The 22,300-nt window shown below is 49.2% G+C and overlaps 1 protein-coding gene across 1 annotated transcript in view; it reads left to right on the top strand.

The window, feature by feature from the left end:
• The window catches only part of LOC115190092 (inactive carboxypeptidase-like protein X2), a gene marked incomplete at its 5' end in the record, with an annotated part of 106,956 nt that overhangs the window by 30,021 nt on the left and 54,635 nt on the right, over nucleotides 1–22,300 (top strand). Inside the window, 1 exon segment of the mRNA XM_029748568.1 lies at nucleotides 7,680–7,819. Coding sequence (XP_029604428.1) covers nucleotides 7,680–7,819 — 140 coding nt within the window.

Below are 22,300 nucleotides of genomic sequence, written 5' to 3'. Positions count from 1 at the left end.
GGAGGCAGGAGGCAGGTAGTCTAGTGGTTAGAGGGGGGAGGAGGCAGGTAGTCTAGTGGTTAGAGGGGGGAGGAGGCAGGAGGCAGGTAGTCTAGTGGTTAGAGGGGGGAGGAGGCAGGAGGCAGGTAGTCTAGTGGTTAGAGGGGGGAGGAGGCAGGTAGTCTAGTGGTTAGAGGGGGGAGGAGGCAGGTACGTTAGTAGTTAGAGGGGGCGGCAGGTAGTCTAGTGGTTAGAGGGGGGAGGAGGCAGGTAGTCTAGTGGTTAGAGGGGGGAGGAGGCAGGTAGTCTAGTGGTTAGAGGAGGCAGGTAGTTTAGTGGTTAGAGGGGGGAGGAGGCAGGTAGTCTAGTGGTTAGAGGAGGCAGGTAGTCTAGTGGTTAGAGGGGGGAGGAGGCAGGTAGTCTAGTGGTTAGAGGGGGGAGGAGGCAGGTAGTTTAGTGGTTAGAGGGGGGAGGAGGCAGGTAGTCTAGTGGTTAGAGGAGGCAGGTAGTCTAGTGGTTAGAGGGGGGAGGAGGCAGGTAGTCTAGTGGTTAGAGGGGGGAGGAGGCAGGTAGTCTAGTGGTTAGAGGGGTTGAGGAGGCAGGTAGTCTAGTGGTTAGAGGGGGGAGGAGGCAGGTAGTTTAGTAGTTAGAGGGGGCGGCAGGTAGTCTAGTGGTTAGAGGGGGGAGGAGGCAGGTAGTTTAGTAGTTAGAGGGGGCGGCAGGTAGTCTAGTGGTTAGAGCGTTGGACTAGTAACCGAAAGGTTGGTGGATCAAATCACCGAGCTGACAAGGTAAAAATCTGTCGTTCTGCCGCTGAACAAGGTAGTTAACCCACTGTTCCTAGGCCGTCTTCGTAAATAAGAATTTGTTCCTCACTAGTTAAATAAATATATCTATTTTTTTAAAAGGAGCTGACTAGAACCTAAAAGGATTATTCTGCTGTCCCCATAGGAGAACCCCTTAGAATAATCCTTGTGGGTTCCATGTAGAACCCTTTCAGGTCCAGGTAGAACCCTTTTGGGTTCCATGTAGAACACAGAGGATTCTACATGGAACCCAAAAGGGTTCTACTTGGAACCTAAGGTTTCTGCTATGGGGACAGCCGAATAATCCTTTTGGCACCCTTTTTTTATGAAGTGTAGTGTAGTCTTCATAGATGTCAACAACTCGTTTTTGGCAACCCTGTTATTGAAAGATATCAACGTCAATCAAATAAATGTTGACTCGACACAGTTCTAGGTGGGTGGGCGGAGTAGAGCCGGTCGATCCAACAATTTCAGTGTTCAATATGGCTGCCATTAAACTGGGGGTCCATTATTATATGGCTGCTATTAAACTGGGGGTCCATTATTATATGGCTGCTATTAAACTGGGGATCCATTATTATATGGCTGCCATTAAACTGGGGATCCATTATTATATGGCTGCCATTAAACTGGGGGTCCATTATTATATGGCTGCCATTAAACTGGGGGTCCATTATTATATGGCTGCCATTAAACTGGGTGTCCATTATTATATGGCTGCTATTAAACTGGGGGTCCATTATTATATGGCTGCCATTAAACTGGGGGTCCATTATTATATGGCTGCCATTAAACTGGGGGTCCATTATTATATGGCTGCTATTAAACTGGAGTTCCATTATTATATGGCTGCTATTAAACTGGGGGTCCATTATTATATGGCTGCCATTAAACTGGGGGTCCATTATTATATGGCTGCTATTAAACTGGGGGTCCATTAATTATATGGCTGCCATTAAACTGGGGGTCCATTATTATATGGCTGCTATTAAACTGGGGTTCCATTATTATATGGCTGCTATTAAACTGGGGTCCATTATTATATGGCTGCCATTAAACTGGGGTTCCATTATTATATGGCTGCCATTAAACTGGGGTTCCATTATTATATGGCTGCTATTAAACTGGGGTTCCATTATTATATGGCTGCTATTAAACTGGGGGTCCATTATTATATGGCTGCTATTAAACTGGGGTTCCATTATTATATGGCTGCTATTAAACTGGGGGTCCATTATTATATGGCTGCCATTAAACTGGGGGTCCATTATTATATGGCTGCCATTAAACTGGGGTTCCATTATTATATGGCTGCTATTAAACTGGGGTTCCATTATTATATGGCTGCCATTAAACTGGGGTTCCATTATTATATGGCTGCCATTAAACTGGTGTTCCATTATTATATGGCTGCCATTAAACTGGGATCCATTATTATATGGCTGCCATTAAACTGGGGGTCCATTATTATATGGCTGCTATTAAACTGGGGGTCCATTATTATATGGCTGCTATTAAACTGGGGGTCCATTATTATATGGCTGCCATTAAACTGGGGTTCCATTATTATATGGCTGCCATTAAACTGGGGGTCCATTATTATATGGCTGCTATTAAACTGGGGTTCCATTATTATATGGCTGCTATTAAACTGGGGGTCCATTATTATATGGCTGCTATTAAACTGGGGTTCCATTATTATATGGCTGCCATTAAACTGGGGTTCCATTATTATATGGCTGCTATTAAACTGGGGTTCCATTATTATATGGCTGCTATTAAACTGGGGTTCCATTATTATATGGCTGCTATTAAACTGGGGTCCATTATTATATGGCTGCCATTAAACTGGGGTTCCATTATTATATGGCTGCCATTAAACTGGGGTTCCATTATTATATGGCTGCTATTAAACTGGGGTTCCATTATTATATGGCTGCTATTAAACTGGGGGTCCATTATTATATGGCTGCTATTAAACTGGGGTTCCATTATTATATGGCTGCTATTAAACTGGGGGTCCATTATTATATGGCTGCCATTAAACTGGGGGTCCATTATTATATGGCTGCCATTAAACTGGGGTTCCATTATTATATGGCTGCTATTAAACTGGGGTTCCATTATTATATGGCTGCCATTAAACTGGAGTTCCATTATTATATGGCTGCCATTAAACTGGGATCCATTATTATATGGCTGCCATTAAACTGGGGGTCCATTATTATATGGCTGCTATTAAACTGGGGGTCCATTATTAAATGGCTGCTATTAAACTGGGGGTCCATTATTATATGGCTGCTATTAAACTGGGGTTCCATTATTATATGGCTGCTATTAAACTGGGGGTCCATTATTATATGGCTGCCATTAAACTGGGGGTCCATTATTATATGGCTGCCATTAAACTGGGGTTCCATTATTATATGGCTGCTATTAAACTGGGGTTCCATTATTATATGGTTGCCATTATACTGGGGTTCCATTATTATATGGCTGCCATTAAACTGGAGTTCCATTATTATATGGCTGCCATTAAACTGGGATCCATTATTATATGGCTGCCATTAAACTGGGGGTCCATTATTATATGGCTGCTATTAAACTGGGGGTCCATTATTATATGGCTGCTATTAAACTGGGGGTCCATTATTATATGGCTGCCATTAAACTGGGGGTCCATTATTATATGGCTGCCATTAAACTGGGGGTCCATTATTATATGGCTGCCATTAAACTGGGGGTCCATTATTATATGGCTGCTATTAAACTGGGGGTCCATTATTATATGGCTGCTATTAAACTGGGGTCCATTATTATATGGCTGCCATTAAACTGGGGTTCCATTATTATATGGCTGCCATTAAACTGGGGGTCCATTATTATATGGCTGCTATTAAACTGGGGTTCCATTATTATATGGCTGCTATTAAACTGGGGTTCCATTATTATATGGCTGCTATTAAACTGGGGGTCCATTATTATATGGCTGCTATTAAACTGGGGGTCCATTATTATATGGCTGCCATTAAACTGGGGTTCCATTATTATATGGCTGCCATTAAACTGGGGGTCCATTATTATATGGCTGCTATTAAACTGGGGGTCCGTTATTATATGGCTGCTATTAAACTGGGGGTCCATTATTATATGGCTGCCATTAAACTGGGGTTCCATTATTATATGGCTGCTATTAAACTGGGGGTCCATTATTATATGGCTGCTATTAAACTGGGGTTCCATTATTATATGGCTGCCATTAAACTGGGGGTCCATTATTATATGGCTGCCATTAAGCTGGGGGTCCATTATTATATGGCTGCTATTAAACTGGGGGTCCATTATTATATGGCTGCTATTAAACTGGAGTTCCATTATTATATGGCTGCCATTAAACTGGGGTTAAATTATTACAGTTATTATCCCCAAACCTCATAAAGTGGACAGAAAAGTCTAAATGGGATCTTTTGAACATCCACAACTCTGACATCACCCCACTTAAGTTGAACATTTAAACGATTAAGTAATGATTAAGGTAAGGGTTAGTGTTAATAAGGGTAGGAGACGTTCCCAAGGATTCCAGATTGCACTAACCTGACGTGAACTGGTGTCTGGGAGATGAGGTATTTCCTGTCAGGATATGAAGAAGAGGAGTTCCGTTTGCCTCATCATCATCTGGGCTGTGTATTGTCCTGAGATCAGAAACTGTAGTACACCCATAATGACTTCCACACACACACACACACACACTTCCAGACAAACAAACCCTTTGTTATCGTGTGTTTATAGCTGTGTGGTAACGTAGCGTGTTGCGTTAGGGATTGTGTAGGGTAATGTCTCCAATCTGGAGAAGAGAGAGAGAGACAGAGAGAGAGAGAAAGTGTTCATTCACAGCAGCAAGATGTATGACCTGTTACCACGAGAAAATCACAACCAGTGAAGAACAAACACCATTGTAAATACAACCCATATTTATGTTTATTTATTTTCCCTTTTGCACTTTAACTATTTGCATACCTTTACAACACTGTATATAGACATAATATGACATTTTACATGTATATTCTTTTGGAACTTTGGTGAGTGTAATGTTTACTGTTCATTTTTTTGTTTATTTCACTTTTGTTTATTATCAATTTCACTTGCTTTGGAAATGTAAACATAGGTTTCCCATGCCATAAAATTGAAATTAGGGAGAGGGAGAGAGAGAGGGAGAGGGAGAGAGAGAGAGAGAGAGAGAGAGAGAGAGAGAGAGAGAGAGAGAGAGAGAGAGAGAGAGAGAGAGAGAGAGAGAGAGAGAGAGAGAGAGAGAGGGGGAGAGAGGGAGAGAGAGAGAGAGGGGGAGAGAGAGAGAGAGGGGGAGAGAGAGAGAAAAGGACTGCCTGTGTATATTGGTTCCTAACTTCCCTGAATAGTTGGATATCGCGGGGGCTATTCGATGCTAATGCAGAACGCCACAGGATGTTTTTGTGCTGATCAAGGGCAGTCAGGTCTGGAGTGAACCAAGGGCTATATCTGTTCCTGTTTCTAAATTTTTTGAATGGGGCATGCTTATTTAAGATGCTGATGCTCTGGTGCTTGGTCACCAACCAAGGAGGGCCTACAGCAGCACCTAGATCTTCTGCACAGATTCTGTCAGACCTGGGCCCTGACAGACCTGGGCCCTGACAGACCTGGGCCCTGACAGACCTGAGCCCTGACAGACCTGGGCCCTGACAGACCTGGGCCCTGACAGACCTGGGCCCTGACAGACCTGGGCCCTGACAGACCTGGGCCCTGACAGACCTGAGCCCTGACAGTAAATCTCAGTAAGACAAAAATAATGGTGTTCCAAAAAGGTTGAGATGCCAAGACCACAAATACAAATTCCATCTAGACACCGTTGCCCTAGAGCACACAAACAACTGTACATACCTCGGCCTAAACATCAGCGCCACAGGTAACTTCCACAAAGCTTTGAACGATCTGAGAGACAAGGCAAGAAGGGCCTTCTATGCCATCAAAAGGAACATAAAATTAGACATACCAATAAGGATCTGGCTGATAATACTTGAATCAGTTATAGAACCCATTGTCCTTTATGGTTGTGAGGTCTGGGGTCCTGCTCACCAACCAAGAATTCACAAAATGGGACAAACACCAAATTGAGACTCTGCATGCAGTTTTCTGCAAAAATATCCTCCGTAAAACACCAAATAATGCATGCAGAGCAGAATTAGGCTGATACCCGCTAATTATCAAAATCCAGAAAACAGCCGTTAAATTCTACAACCACCTGAAAGGAAGTGATTCCCAAACCTTCCATAACAAAGCCATCACCTACAGAGAGATGAACCTGGAGAAGAGTCCCCTAAGCAAGCTGGTCCTGGGGCTCTGTTCACAAACACAAACAGACCCCACAGAGCCCCAGGACAGCAACACAATTAGACCCAACCAAATCATGAGAAAACAAAAAGATAATTACTTGAAACATTGGAAAGAATTTACAACAAAACTGAGCAAACCTGAATGCTATTTGGCTCTAAACAGAGAGTACACAGTGGCAGAATACCTGACCACTGTGACTGACCCAAAATGAAGAGCGGGTAAGACTAGACAGAGCAGGTGAGTGCAGGTGGGCCTAGACAGAGCAGGTGAGTGCAGGTAAGTCTAGACAGAGCAGATGAGTACAGGTAGGACTAGACAGAGCAGGTGGGTGCAGGTAGGTCTAGACAGAGCAGGTGGGTGCAGGTAGGCCTAGACAGAGCAGGTGAGTGCAGGTAGGTCTAGACAGAGCAGGTGAGTGCAGGTAGGCCTAGACAGAGCAGGTGGGTGCAGGTAGGCCTAGACAGAGCAGGTGAGTGCAGGAAGGTCTAGACAGAGCAGGTGAGTGTAGGTAGACCTAGACAGAGCAGGTGAGTGTAGGTAGACCTAGACAGAGCAGGTGAGTGCAGGTAGGACTAGACAGAGTAGGTGAGTGCAGGTAGTCCTAGACAGAGCAGGTGAGTGCAGGTAGACCTAGACAGAGCAGGTGAGTGCAAGTAGGCCTAGACAGAGCAGGTGGGTGCAGGTAGGACTAGACAGAGCAGGTGAGTGCAGGTAGTCCTAGACAGAGCAGGTGAGTGCAGGTAGACCTAGACAGAGCAGGTGAGTGCAGGTAGACCTAGACAGAGCAGGTGAGCACAGGTAGAACTAGACAGAGCAGGTGAGTGCAGGTAGGCCTAGACAGAGCAGGTGACTGCAGGTATGCCTAGACAGAGCAGGTGAGCGCAGGTAGCACTAGACAGAGCAGGTGAGTGCAGGTAGACCTAGACAGAGCAGGTGAGTGCAGGTAGGACTAGACAGAGCAAGTGGGTGCAGGTAGGACTAGACAGAGCAGGTGATCGCAGGTAGACCTAGACAGAGCAGGTGAGTGCAGGTAGGTCTAGACAGCGCAGGTGAGTGCAGGTAGACCTAGACAGAGCAGGTGAGTGCAGGTAGGACTAGACAGAGCAAGTGGGTGCAGGTAGGACTAGACAGAGCAGGTGAGCGCAGGTAGACCTAGACAGAGCAGGTGAGTGCAGGTAGGTCTAGACAGAGCAGGTGAGTGCAGGTAGGCCTAGACAGAGCAGGTGAGTGCAGGTAAACCTAGACAGAGTGTGGGGGAAGTCTGAGGTGGAAGTCCATCATTACAGTCCCATAGCCCTGGTGTGGAGGAAGTCCATCATTACAGTCCCATAGCCTTGACTTAGCCTAAGGAAGCCATTTTCTCACTCTGTAATGTGCTACAACTATTTATTACAGTTTCTAAACTACTTGGAAACCCTTTTCTAAATCCTCTGCTAGGCCTCTGGGAGGAACGACCCTCTGCAATGTTAGAACTATTTATTACAGTTTCTAAACTACTTGGAAACCCTTTTCTAAATCCTCTGCTAGGCTGGCCTGTATGATGATGACCTATACGATGGAGCCTGGTGTGCTGGGAGGAACGACCCTCTGCAGTGGTTAGAGGTGGACGCCAGGAGGTTGACCAAGTTCACAGGGGTCATCACGCAGGGGAGGAGCTCTCTCTGGTCGTGAGTATCAACTCTTTATGGACCTACTGTTTTTCTGCACTAACGGTCGGTCTGTCTGTCTGTCTGTCTCTGTGTCTCTCTCTCTGTCTCTCTCTGTGTCTCTCTCTGTGTCTCTCTCTGTGTCTCTCTCTGTGTCTCTCTCTCTCTCTCTTTCTCTGTTGCTGTGCCCTTGAGCAAGGTACTTAACTCATATTGCTCCGGGGTCGTTGTTGATAATTTCTTGCCGTGACCCGTCTGTTGATAATGTCTGACCCTGGCCGTGACCCCAGTCTGTTGATATTGTCTGGCCGTGACCCCAGTCTGTTGATAATGTCTGACCTTGGCCGTGACCCCAGTCTGTGGATAATGTCTGGCCGTGACCCCAGTCTGTTGATAATGTCTGACCTTGGCCGTGACCCCAGCCTGTTGATAATGTCTGGCCGTGACCCCAGTCTGTTGATAATGTCTGACCCTGGCCGTGACCCCAGTCTGTTGATAATGTCTGACCCTGGCCGTGACCCCAGTCTGTTGATAATGTCTGACCCTGGCCGTGACCCCAGTCTGTTGATAATGGCTGACCCTGACCGTGACCCCAGTCTGTTGATAATGTCTGGCCGTGACCCCAGTCTGTTGATAATGTCTGACCGTGACCCCAGTCTGTTGATAATGTCTGACCCTGACCCTGACCCCAGTCTGTTGATAATGTCTGACCTGACCCTGGCCGTGACCCCAGTCTGTTGATAATGTCTGACCTGACCATGACCCTGACCCCAGTCTGTTGATAATGTCTGACCTGACCCTGGCCATGACCCCAGTCTGTTGATAATGTCTGACCTGACCCTGACCCTGACCCCAGTCTGTTGATAATGTCTGGCCGTGACCCCAGTCTGTTGATAATGTCTGACCGTGACCCCAGTCTGTTGATAATGTCTTACCGTGACCGTGACCCCAGTCTGTTGATAATGTCTGACCCTGGCCCCAGTCTGTTGATAATGTCTGGCCGTGACCCCAGTCTGTTGATAATGTCTGAAACTGGCCGTGACCCCAGTCTGTTGATAATGTCTGACCATGACCGTGACCCCAGTCTGTTGATAATGTCTGACCCTGGCCGTGACCCCAGTCTGTTGATAATGTCTGACCCTGGCCGTGACCCCAGTCTGTTGATAATGTCTGACCCTGGCCGTGACCCCAGTCTGTTGATAATGTCTGACCCTGGCCGTGACCCCAGTCTGTTGATAATGTCTGGCCGTGACCCCAGTCTGTAGATAATGTCTGACCGTGACCGTGACCCCAGTCTGTTGATAATGTCTGACCCTGGCCCCAGTCTGTTGATAATGTCTGGCAGTGACCCCAGTCTGTTGATAATGTCTGACCCTGACCCCACTCTGTTGATAATGTCTGACCCTGGCCCTGACCCCAGTCTGTTGATAATGTCTGACCCTGACCGTGACCCCAGTCTGTTGATAATGTCTGGCCGTGACCCCAGTCTGTTGATAATGTCTGGCCGTGACCCCAGTCTGTTGATAATGTCTGACCTTGCCCCAGTCTGTTGATAATGTCTGAAACTGGCCCTGACCCCAGTCTGTTGATATTGTCTGACCCTGACCGTGACCCCAGTCTGTTGATAATGTCTGACCATGGCCGTGACCCCAGTCTGTTGATAATGTCTGACCCTGGCCGTGACCCCAGTCTGTTGATAATGTCTGACCCTGGCCGTGACCCCAGTCTGTTGATAATGTCTGGCCGTGACCCCAGTCTGTAGATAATGTCTAATCCTGGCCGTGACCCCAGTCTGTTGATAATGTCTGACCGTGACCGTGACCCCAGTCTGTTGATAATGTCTGACCCTGGCCGTGACCCCAGCCTGTTGATAATGTCTGGCCGTGTCCCCAGTCTGTTGATAATGTCTGACCTGGCCGTGACCCCAGCCTGTTGATAATGTCTGACCGTGACCCCAGTCTGTTGATAATGTCTGACCCTGGCCGTGACCCCAGTCTGTTGATAATGTCTGACCCTGGCCATGACCCCAGTCTGTTGATAATATCTGACCTGACCCTGACCCTGACCCGAGTCTGTTGATAATGTCTGGCCGTGACCCCAGTCTGTTGATAATGTCTGACCGTGACCCCAGTCTGTTGATAATGTCTTACCGTGACCGTGACCCCAGTCTGTTGATAATGTCTGACCCTGACCCCAGTCTGTTGATAATGTCTGGCCGTGACCCCAGTCTGTTGATAATGTCTGAAACTGGCCCTGACCCCAGTCTGTTGATAATGTCTGACCATGACCTTGACCCCAGTCTGTTGATAATGTCTGACCCTGGCCGTGACCCCAGTCTGTTGATAATGTCTGACCCTGGCCGTGACCCCAGTCTGTTGATAATGTCTGACCCTGGCCGTGACCCCAGTCTGTTGATAATGTCTGGCCGTGACCCCAGTCTGTAGATAATGTCTGACCCTGGCCCCAGTCTGTTAATAATGTCTGGCCGTGACCCCAGTCTGTTGATAATGTATGACCCTGACCCCACTCTGTTGATAATGTCTGACCCTGACCGTGACCCCAGTCTGTTGATAATGTCTGGCCGTGACCCCAGTCTGTTGATAATGTCTGGCCGTGACCCCAGTCTGTTGATAATGTCTGACCTTGCCCCAGTCTGTTGATAATGTCTGAAACTGGCCCTGACCCCAGTCTGTTGATATTGTCTGACCCTGACCGTGACCCCAGTCTGTTGATAATGTCTGACCCTGGCCGTGACCCCAGTCTGTTGATAATGTCTGACCCTGGCCGTGACCCCTGTCTGTTGATAATGTCTGGCCGTGACCCCAGTCTGTAGATAATGTCTAATCCTGGCCGTGACCCCAGTCTGTTGATAATGTCTGACCGTGACCGTGACCCCAGTCTGTTGATAATGTCTGACCCTGGCCGTGACCCCAGCCTGTTGATAATGTCTGGCCGTGTCCCCAGTCTGTTGATAATGTCTGACCCTGGCCGTGACCCCAGCCTGTTGATAATGTCTGGCCGTGTCCCCAGTCTGTTGATAATGTCTGACCCTGGAAGTGACCCCAGCCTGTTGATAATGTCTGACCGTGACCCCAGTCTGTTGATAATGTCTGACCCTGGCCGTGACCCCAGCCTGTTGATAATGTCTGACCGTGACCCCAGTCTGTTGATAATGTTTGACCCTGGCCGTGACCCCAGTCTGTTGATAATGTCTGACCCTGACCCTGACCCCAGTCTGTTGATAATGTCCGGCCGTGACCCCAGTCTATTGATAATGTCTGACCGTGACCCCAGTCTATATATAATGGCTGACCCTGGCTTTGACCCCAGTCTGTTGATAATATCTGACCCTGACCCTGACCCCAGTCTGTTGATAATGTCTGACCGTGACCCCAGTCTGTTGATAATGTCTGACCCTGGCCGTGACCCCAGTCTGTTGATAATGTCTGGCCGTGACCCCAGTCTGTTGATAATGTCTGGCCGTGTCCCCAGTCTGTTCATAATGTCTGACCCTGGCCGTGACCCCAGCCTGTTGATAATGTCTGACCGTGACCCCAGTCTGTTGATAATGTCTGACCCTGGCCGTGACCCCAATCTGTTGATAATGTCTGACCCTGACCGTGACCCCAGTCTGTTGATAATGTCTGGCCGTGACCCCAGTCTGTTGATAATGTCTGGCCGTGTCCCCAGTCTGTTTATAATGTCTGACCCTGGCCGTGACCCCAGCCTGTTGATAATGTCTGACCGTGACCCCAGTCTGTTGATAATGTCTGACCCTGGCCGTGACCCCAGTCTGTTGATAATGTCTGACCCTGGCCGTGACCCCAGTCTGTTGATAATGTCTGACCCTGACCGTGACCCCAGTCTGTTGATAATGTCTGACCCTGGCCGTGACCCCAGTCTGTTGATAATGTCTGACCCTGACCCCAGCCTGTTGATAATGACTGACGCTGGCCGTGACCCCGTGACCCCAGTCTGTTGATAATGTCTGACGCTGGCCGTGACCCCAGTCTGTTGATAATGTCTGACCCTGACCCCAGCCTGTTGATAATGTCTGACCCTGGCCGTGACCCCAGTCTGTTGATAATGTCTGACCGTGACCCCAGCCTGTTGATAATGTCTGACCCTGGCCGTGACCCCAGTCTGTTGATAATGTCTGACCCTGACCGTGACCCCAGTCTGTTGATAATCGCTGACCCTGACCCCATATTGACGCTGACCCTGACCCTGACCCCAGCCTGTTGATAATGGCTGACCCTGGCCGTGACCCCAGCCTGTTGATAATGTCTGACCCTGGCCGTGACCCCAGTCTGTTGATAATGTCTGACCCTGGCCGTGACCCCAGTCTGTTGATAATGTCTGGCCGTGACCCCAGTCTGTAGATAATGTCTAACCCTGGCCGTGACCCCAGTCTGTTGATAATGTCTGACCGTGACCGTGACCCCAGTCTGTTGATAATGTCTGACCCTGGCCGTGACCCCAGCCTGTTGATAATGTCTGGCCGTGTCCCCAGTCTGTTGATAATGTCTGACCCTGGCCGTGACCCCAGCCTGTTGATAATGTCTGACCGTGACCCCAGTCTGTTGATAATGTCTGACCCTGGCCGTGACCCCAGTCTATTGATAATGTCTGACCCTGACCCTGACCCCAGTCTGTTGATAATGTCTGGCCGTGACCCCAGTCTGTTGATAATGTCTGACCGTGACCCCAGTCTGTATATAATGGCTGACCCTGGCTGTGACCCCAGTCTGTTGATAATATCTGACCCTGACCCCAGTCTGTTGATAATGTCTGACCGTGACCCCAGTCTGTTGATAATGTCTGACCCTGTTCGTGACCCCAGTCTGTTGATAATGTCTGACCCTGGCCGTGACCCCAGCCTGTTGATAATGTCTGACCCTGGCCGTGACCCCAGTCTGTTGATAATGTCTGACCCTGGCCGTGACCCCAGTCTGTTGATAATGTCTGGCCGTGACCCCAGTCTGTAGATAATGTCTAACCCTGGCCGTGACCCCAGTCTGTTGATAATGTCTGACCGTGACCGTGACCCCAGTTTGTTGATAATGTCTGACCCTGGCCGTGACCCCAGCCTGTTGATAATGTCTGGCCGTGTCCCCAGTCTGTTGATAATGTCTAACCCTGGCCGTGACCCCAGTCTGTTGATAATGTCTGACCGTGACCGTGACCCCAGTCTGTTGATAATGTCTGACCCTGACCCCACTCTGTTGATAATGTCTGACCCTGGCCCTGACCCCAGTCTGTTGATAATGTCTGACCCTGACCGTGACCCCAGTCTGTTGATAATGTCTGGCCGTGACCCCAGTCTGTTGATAATGTCTGGCCGTGACCCCAGTCTGTTGATAATGTCTGACCTTGCCCCAGTCTGTTGATAATGTCTGAAACTGGCCCTGACCCCAGTCTGTTGATATTGTCTGACCCTGACCGTGACCCCAGTCTGTTGATAATGTCTGACCATGGCCGTGACCCCAGTCTGTTGATAATGTCTGACCCTGGCCGTGACCCCAGTCTGTTGATAATGTCTGACCCTGGCCGTGACCCCAGTCTGTTGATAATGTCTGGCCGTGACCCCAGTCTGTAGATAATGTCTAATCCTGGCCGTGACCCCAGTCTGTTGATAATGTCTGACCGTGACCGTGACCCCAGTCTGTTGATAATGTCTGACCCTGGCCGTGACCCCAGCCTGTTGATAATGTCTGGCCGTGTCCCCAGTCTGTTGATAATGTCTGACCTGGCCGTGACCCCAGCCTGTTGATAATGTCTGACCGTGACCCCAGTCTGTTGATAATGTCTGACCCTGGCCGTGACCCCAGTCTGTTGATAATGTCTGACCCTGGCCATGACCCCAGTCTGTTGATAATATCTGACCTGACCCTGACCCTGACCCGAGTCTGTTGATAATGTCTGGCCGTGACCCCAGTCTGTTGATAATGTCTGACCGTGACCCCAGTCTGTTGATAATGTCTTACCGTGACCGTGACCCCAGTCTGTTGATAATGTCTGACCCTGACCCCAGTCTGTTGATAATGTCTGGCCGTGACCCCAGTCTGTTGATAATGTCTGAAACTGGCCCTGACCCCAGTCTGTTGATAATGTCTGACCATGACCTTGACCCCAGTCTGTTGATAATGTCTGACCCTGGCCGTGACCCCAGTCTGTTGATAATGTCTGACCCTGGCCGTGACCCCAGTCTGTTGATAATGTCTGACCCTGGCCGTGACCCCAGTCTGTTGATAATGTCTGGCCGTGACCCCAGTCTGTAGATAATGTCTGACCCTGGCCCCAGTCTGTTAATAATGTCTGGCCGTGACCCCAGTCTGTTGATAATGTATGACCCTGACCCCACTCTGTTGATAATGTCTGACCCTGACCGTGACCCCAGTCTGTTGATAATGTCTGGCCGTGACCCCAGTCTGTTGATAATGTCTGGCCGTGACCCCAGTCTGTTGATAATGTCTGACCTTGCCCCAGTCTGTTGATAATGTCTGAAACTGGCCCTGACCCCAGTCTGTTGATATTGTCTGACCCTGACCGTGACCCCAGTCTGTTGATAATGTCTGACCCTGGCCGTGACCCCAGTCTGTTGATAATGTCTGACCCTGGCCGTGACCCCTGTCTGTTGATAATGTCTGGCCGTGACCCCAGTCTGTAGATAATGTCTAATCCTGGCCGTGACCCCAGTCTGTTGATAATGTCTGACCGTGACCGTGACCCCAGTCTGTTGATAATGTCTGACCCTGGCCGTGACCCCAGCCTGTTGATAATGTCTGGCCGTGTCCCCAGTCTGTTGATAATGTCTGACCCTGGCCGTGACCCCAGCCTGTTGATAATGTCTGGCCGTGTCCCCAGTCTGTTGATAATGTCTGACCCTGGAAGTGACCCCAGCCTGTTGATAATGTCTGACCGTGACCCCAGTCTGTTGATAATGTCTGACCCTGGCCGTGACCCCAGCCTGTTGATAATGTCTGACCGTGACCCCAGTCTGTTGATAATGTTTGACCCTGGCCGTGACCCCAGTCTGTTGATAATGTCTGACCCTGACCCTGACCCCAGTCTGTTGATAATGTCCGGCCGTGACCCCAGTCTGTTGATAATGTCTGACCGTGACCCCAGTCTATATATAATGGCTGACCCTGGCTTTGACCCCAGTCTGTTGATAATATCTGACCCTGACCCTGACCCCAGTCTGTTGATAATGTCTGACCGTGACCCCAGTCTGTTGATAATGTCTGACCCTGGCCGTGACCCCAGTCTGTTGATAATGTCTGGCCGTGACCCCAGTCTGTTGATAATGTCTGGCCGTGTCCCCAGTCTGTTCATAATGTCTGACCCTGGCCGTGACCCCAGCCTGTTGATAATGTCTGACCGTGACCCCAGTCTGTTGATAATGTCTGACCCTGGCCGTGACCCCAATCTGTTGATAATGTCTGACCCTGACCGTGACCCCAGTCTGTTGATAATGTCTGGCCGTGACCCCAGTCTGTTGATAATGTCTGGCCGTGTCCCCAGTCTGTTTATAATGTCTGACCCTGGCCGTGACCCCAGCCTGTTGATAATGTCTGACCGTGACCCCAGTCTGTTGATAATGTCTGACCCTGGCCGTGACCCCAGTCTGTTGATAATGTCTGACCCTGGCCGTGACCCCAGTCTGTTGATAATGTCTGACCCTGACCGTGACCCCAGTCTGTTGATAATGTCTGACCCTGGCCGTGACCCCAGTCTGTTGATAATGTCTGACCCTGACCCCAGCCTGTTGATAATGACTGACGCTGGCCGTGACCCCGTGACCCCAGTCTGTTGATAATGTCTGACGCTGGCCGTGACCCCAGTCTGTTGATAATGTCTGACCCTGACCCCAGCCTGTTGATAATGTCTGACCCTGGCCGTGACCCCAGTCTGTTGATAATGTCTGACCGTGACCCCAGCCTGTTGATAATGTCTGACCCTGGCCGTGACCCCAGTCTGTTGATAATGTCTGACCCTGACCGTGACCCCAGTCTGTTGATAATCGCTGACCCTGACCCCATATTGACGCTGACCCTGACCCTGACCCCAGCCTGTTGATAATGGCTGACCCTGGCCGTGACCCCAGCCTGTTGATAATGTCTGACCCTGGCCGTGACCCCAGTCTGTTGATAATGTCTGACCCTGGCCGTGACCCCAGTCTGTTGATAATGTCTGGCCGTGACCCCAGTCTGTAGATAATGTCTAACCCTGGCCGTGACCCCAGTCTGTTGATAATGTCTGACCGTGACCGTGACCCCAGTCTGTTGATAATGTCTGACCCTGGCCGTGACCCCAGCCTGTTGATAATGTCTGGCCGTGTCCCCAGTCTGTTGATAATGTCTGACCCTGGCCGTGACCCCAGCCTGTTGATAATGTCTGACCGTGACCCCAGTCTGTTGATAATGTCTGACCCTGGCCGTGACCCCAGTCTATTGATAATGTCTGACCCTGACCCTGACCCCAGTCTGTTGATAATGTCTGGCCGTGACCCCAGTCTGTTGATAATGTCTGACCGTGACCCCAGTCTGTATATAATGGCTGACCCTGGCTGTGACCCCAGTCTGTTGATAATATCTGACCCTGACCCCAGTCTGTTGATAATGTCTGACCGTGACCCCAGTCTGTTGATAATGTCTGACCCTGTTCGTGACCCCAGTCTGTTGATAATGTCTGACCCTGGCCGTGACCCCAGCCTGTTGATAATGTCTGACCCTGGCCGTGACCCCAGTCTGTTGATAATGTCTGACCCTGGCCGTGACCCCAGTCTGTTGATAATGTCTGGCCGTGACCCCAGTCTGTAGATAATGTCTAACCCTGGCCGTGACCCCAGTCTGTTGATAATGTCTGACCGTGACCGTGACCCCAGTTTGTTGATAATGTCTGACCCTGGCCGTGACCCCAGCCTGTTGATAATGTCTGGCCGTGTCCCCAGTCTGTTGATAATGTCTGACCCTGGCCGGGACCCCAGCCTGTTGATAATGTCTGACCATGACCCCAGTCTGTTGATAATGTCTGACCCTGGCCGTGACCCCAGTCTGTTGATAATGTCTGACCCTGACCCTGACCCCAGTCTGTTGATAATGTCTGGCCGTGACCCCAGTCTGTTGATAATGTCTGGCCGTGTCCCCAGTCTGTTGATAATGTCTGACCCTGGCCGTGACCCCAGCCTGTTGATAATGTCTGACCGTGACCCCAGTCTGTTGATAATGTCTGACCCTGGCCGTGACCCCAGCCTGTTGATAATGTCTGACCGTGACCCCAGTCTGTTGATAATGTCTGACCCTGGCCGTGACCCCAGTCTGGTGATAATGTCTGACCCTGGCCGTGACCCCAGTCTGTTGATAATGTCTGACCCTGGCCGTGACCCCAGTCTGTTGATAATGTCTGACCCTGACCGTGACCCCAGTCTGTTGATAATGTCTGACCCTGGCCGTGACCCCAGGCTGTTGATAATGTCTGACCCTGACCCCAGCCTGTTGATAATGTCTGACGCTGGCCGTGACCCCGTGACCCCAGTCTGTTGATAATGTCTGACGCTGGCCGTGACCCCAGTCTGTTGATAATGTCTGACCCTGACCCCAGCCTGTTGATAATGTCTGACCCTGGCCGTGACCCCAGTCTGTTGATAATGTCTGACCCTGGCCGTGACCCCAGTCTGTTGATAATGTCTGACCCTGACCGTGACCCCAGTCTGTTGATAATCGCTGACCCTGACCCCATATTGACGCTGACCCTGACCCTGACCCCAGCCTGTTGATAATGGCTGACCCTGGCCGTGACCCCAGCCTGTTGATAATGTCTAACCCTGGCCGTGACCCCAGTCTGGTGATAATGTCTGACCCTGGCCTTGACCCCAGTCTGTAGATAATGTCTGACCCTGGCCGTGACCCCAGTCTGTTGATAATGTCTGACCCTGGCCCTGACCCCAGTCTGTTGATAATGTCTGACCCTGGCCGTGACCCCAGTCTGTTGATAATGTCTGACCCTGGCCCTGACCCCAGTCTGTTGATAATGTCTGACCCTGGCCGTGACCCCAGTCTTTTGATAATGTCTGACCCTGGCCGTGACCCCAGTCTGTTGATAATGTCTGACCCTGGCCGTGACCCCAGCCTGTTAATAATGTCTGACCCTGGCCGTGACCCCAGTCTGTTGATAATGTCTGACCCTGGCCGTGACCCCAGCCTGTTAATAATGTCTGACCCTGGCCGTGACCCCACTCTCTGACGGTGTCTCAGGGGGAGTTGGGACATGCAGCAAACATATTTCCATTTCACAAACGTCATAGAAAATATAGTAATCAACCACCACATAAATATTGTGCCAATCAGATTGTCTGTGAGTCATATTTTAATCCTCCTCTGAGAAACCTTTTCTCTGGAAGCATTTTGTTGTTGTAGTCTGAGACTGACTTTTCTAAACGACAGGCCCCATCATGTCTCCATGGCATCCCATAAGTCTCACCTTCACCAGCCTATGAAGGGAATCTGTCCTCCAATCCAACTCTGACTAACCCCCATCACTCCTCCCCTTTAAATCAAATCAAATCAAATTGTATTAGTCACATGCGCCAAATACAACAGGACCTTACATTGAAATGCTTATTTACAAGCCCCTTAGTTTAAAAAATAAGAATAAGAATAAGAAATAAAAGGAACAAGTAATTAAAGAGCAGCAGTAAAATAACAATAGAGAGACTATATACAGGGGGTACCGGTACAGAGTCAATGTGGAGGCTATATACAGGGGGTACCGGTACAGAGTCAATGTGGAGGCTATATACAGGGGGTACCGGTACAGAGTCAATGTGGAGGCTATATACAGGGGGTACCGGTACCGAGTCAATGTGGAGGCTATATACAGGGGGTACCAGTACAGAGTCAATGTGGAGGCTATATACAGGGTGTTACAGTACAGAGTCAATGTGGAGGCTATATACAGGGTGTTACGGTACAGAGTCAATGTGGAGGCTATATACAGGGTGTTACAGTACAGAGTCAATGTGGAGGCTATATACAGGGTGTTACAGTACAGAGTCAATGTGGAGGCTATATACAGGGTGTTACGGTACAGAGTCAATGTGGAGGCTATATACAGGGTGTTACGGTACAGAGTCAATGTGGAGGCTATATACAGGGTGTTACAGTACAGAGTCAATGTGGAGGCTATATACAGGGTGTTACGGTACAGAGTCAATGTGGAGGCTATATACAGGGTGTTACGGTACAGAGTCAATGTGGAGACTATATACAGGGGGTACCGGTACAGAGTCAATGTGGAGGCTATATACAGGGTGTTACAGTACAGAGTCAATGTGGAGGCTATATACAGGGTGTTACAGTACAGAGTCAATGTGGAGGCTATATACAGGGTGTTACGGTACAGAGTCAATGTGGAGGCTATATACAGGGTGTTACGATACAGAGTCAATGTGGAGGCTATATACAGGGGGTACCGGTAGAGAGTCAATGTGGAGGCTATATACAGGGTGTTACGGTACAGAGTCAATGTGGAGGCTATATACAGGGTGTTACGATACAGAGTCAATGTGGAGGCTATATACAGGGTGTTACGGTACAGAGTCAATGTGGAGGCTATATACAGGGTGTTACGGTACAGAGTCAATGTGGAGGCTATATACAGGGTGTTACGGTACAGAGTCAATGTGGAGGCTATATACAGGGGGTTCCGGTACAGAGTCAATGTGGAGGCTATATACAGGGGGCACCGGTACAGAGTCAATGTGGAGGCTATATACAGGGTGTTACGGTACAGAGTCAACGTGGAGGCTATATACAGGGGGCACCGGTACAGAGTCAATGTGGAGGCTATATACAGGGGGTACCGGTACCGAGTCAATGTGGAGGCTATATACAGGGGCACCGGTACAGAGTCAATGTGGAGGCTATATACAGGGGGTACCGGTACAGAGTCAATGTGCGGGGGCACCGGTTAGTCGAGGTAATATGTGCATGAAGGTAGAGTTTGTCACGTCCTGACCAGTGAAAGAGGTCATTTGCCATAGTAGAGTGGTCAGGGCGTGGCAGGGGGGTTTGTTTTGTAGGTATTCTGGGTTTTCTGTTTCTATGTGGGGTGTTCTAGTTATCATTTTCTATGTGTTGGTTTTCATGTTCGGCCGGGTATGGTTTCCAATCAGAGGCAGCTGTCTATCGTTGTCTCTGATTGGAAGCCATACTTAGGCAGCCTGTTTTTCCTTTTTAGTTTTGTGGGTGGTTGTTTTCCGTATTAGTCTTTGTACCTGACGGAACTGTTGGTCGCTGGTATTGTTCTGTTTAAGTGTTCTCCTATAATAAATTAAGTATGAGCACTCAACACGCTGCGCCTTGGTCTGTTCGCTACGACGCCTGTGACAGAGTTATTAAAGTGACAAGGCATAGAAAATAACAGAGAGTAGCAGCGGCGTAAAAGAGGGGGTGGGCGGATGGAGAAATGCAATAGTCTGCGTAGCCATTTGATTAGATGTTCAGGAGTCTTATGGCTTGGGGCTAGAAGCTGTTTAGAAGCCTCTTGGACCTAGACTTGGCGCTCCGGTACCGCTTGCCGTGCGGTAGCAGAGAGAACAGTCTATGACTAGGGTGACTGGAGTCTTTGACAATGGAGTCTTTGACCTTCCTCTGACACCGCCTGGTATAGAAGTTGTGGATGGCAGAAAGCTTGTCCCCGGTGATGTACTGGGCCGTACGCATTACCCTCTGTATTGCCTTGCGGTCGGAGGCCAAGCAGTTGCCATACCAGGCGGTGATGCAACCAGTCAGGATGCTCTCGATGGTGCAGCTGTAGACCCATGCAAAATATTCTGCGGAGTGGGAAAAGGTGTTGTTGTGCCCTCTTCACGACTGTCTTGGTGTGTTTGGACCCTTCTAGTTTGTTGTTGATGTGACACCAAGGAATTTGAAGCTCTCAACCTGTTCCACTGCAGCCTCGTCAATGAGAATGGGGACGTGCTCGGTCCTCCTTTTCCTGTAGTCCACAATCATCTCCTTTTGTCTTGATCACGTTGAGGGAGAGGTTGTTGTCTTGGCACCACACGACCAGGTCTCTATGGCTGTCTCGTTGTTGTCGGTGATCAGGCCTACCACTGTTATGTCATCAGCAAATTTAATGATGGTGTTCGAGTCGTGCCTGGCCGTGCAGTCATGAGTGAACAGGGAGTACAGGAGGGGACTGAGCACACACCCCTGAGGGGCTCCAGTGTTGAGGATGTGTTGTTGCCTACCCTCACCACCTGGGAGCGGCCCGTCAGGAAGTCCAGGATCTAGTTGCAGAGGGAGGTGTTTAGTCCCAGGGTCCTTAGCTTATTGATGAGCTTTGAGGGTACTATGGTGTTGAACGCTGAGCTGTAGTCAACGAATAGCATTCACAGAGAGAGAGAGAGAGAGATAATCTGTCCTCCCTTCCCACTCTGACTCACCCCCATTAACCCCCCCCCCCTCTCTTTCCCCCACTGCCTCACCATCCCTCCAGGTATCTTTGGCTAATGAAATGATTTCTGTCTGTCTCTAAATAGCATGGTGTTGCCTGGGGGCAAGCCTCCTCAAGAGACTTTTTAAATTGAATCATTGTCTTTAAGTTACGACACACCTCCAGCACAGTTAGCATCTAAACTACACCCATCCTCCATCATGCTCACCTACTGATCTGAATGGAAGATTTTCATGACTGTGGTGTGAAAAGGGTTTGAACCGATGGGGAAATCATTGTTGCGGAGTGAGAGAACGTTCACTGACGTGTAATCTTGGCTTCCCTGGAGCACTGCTTCCCTCAGCAGCAGCCCAGCCCTTTATCAGCTGTGGTGGATTAACACACACACACACACACACACACACACACACATGGGGAGTAAAAATGTATTCCCATTCAAAATCTAATTTTCCCAAACCCTTAACCTTGGACCTAACCACAAACCTAAACCTAATGCATAACCCTAACCCCTAACTTAAACCTAAACCTAATCCTTAACCTTGGACCAAACCTAAACCTAATGCATAACCCTAACCCCTAACTTAAACCTAAACCTAATCCTTAACCTTGGACCAAACCTAAACCTAATGCATAACCCTAACCCCTAACTTAACCCTAAACCTAAGATAGCATTTTAACAAGTTTAGGAACTGACTTTAAAAATATATTTAAAAAGCATACAATGTCAGGACATTCTGGTGACTTGTCAGGTACTCAATGTCCCGACCAGTCACCTCAATGTCCTGACCAGACACCAGAATGTCCCGACAAGACACCTCAATGTCCTGACAAGACACCTGAATGTCCTGACAAGTCACCTCAATGTCCTGACAAGTCACCTCAATGTCCTGACAAGTCACCTCAATGTCCTGACAAGTCACCTCAATGTCCTGACAAGTCACCTCAATGTCCTGACAAGTCACCTCAATGTCCTGACAAGACACAGCAAGTTTTCCAAAACAAATAAAAAGTAAGAAATGTAAAAGAGAACTAAACTGT

The sequence above is a fragment of the Salmo trutta genome, unplaced genomic scaffold (assembly GCF_901001165.1).
Source record: "Salmo trutta unplaced genomic scaffold, fSalTru1.1, whole genome shotgun sequence".
Classification (NCBI taxonomy): Eukaryota; Metazoa; Chordata; class Actinopteri; order Salmoniformes; family Salmonidae; genus Salmo; species Salmo trutta.
This window is presented reverse-complemented; position numbering and strand designations above follow the sequence as displayed.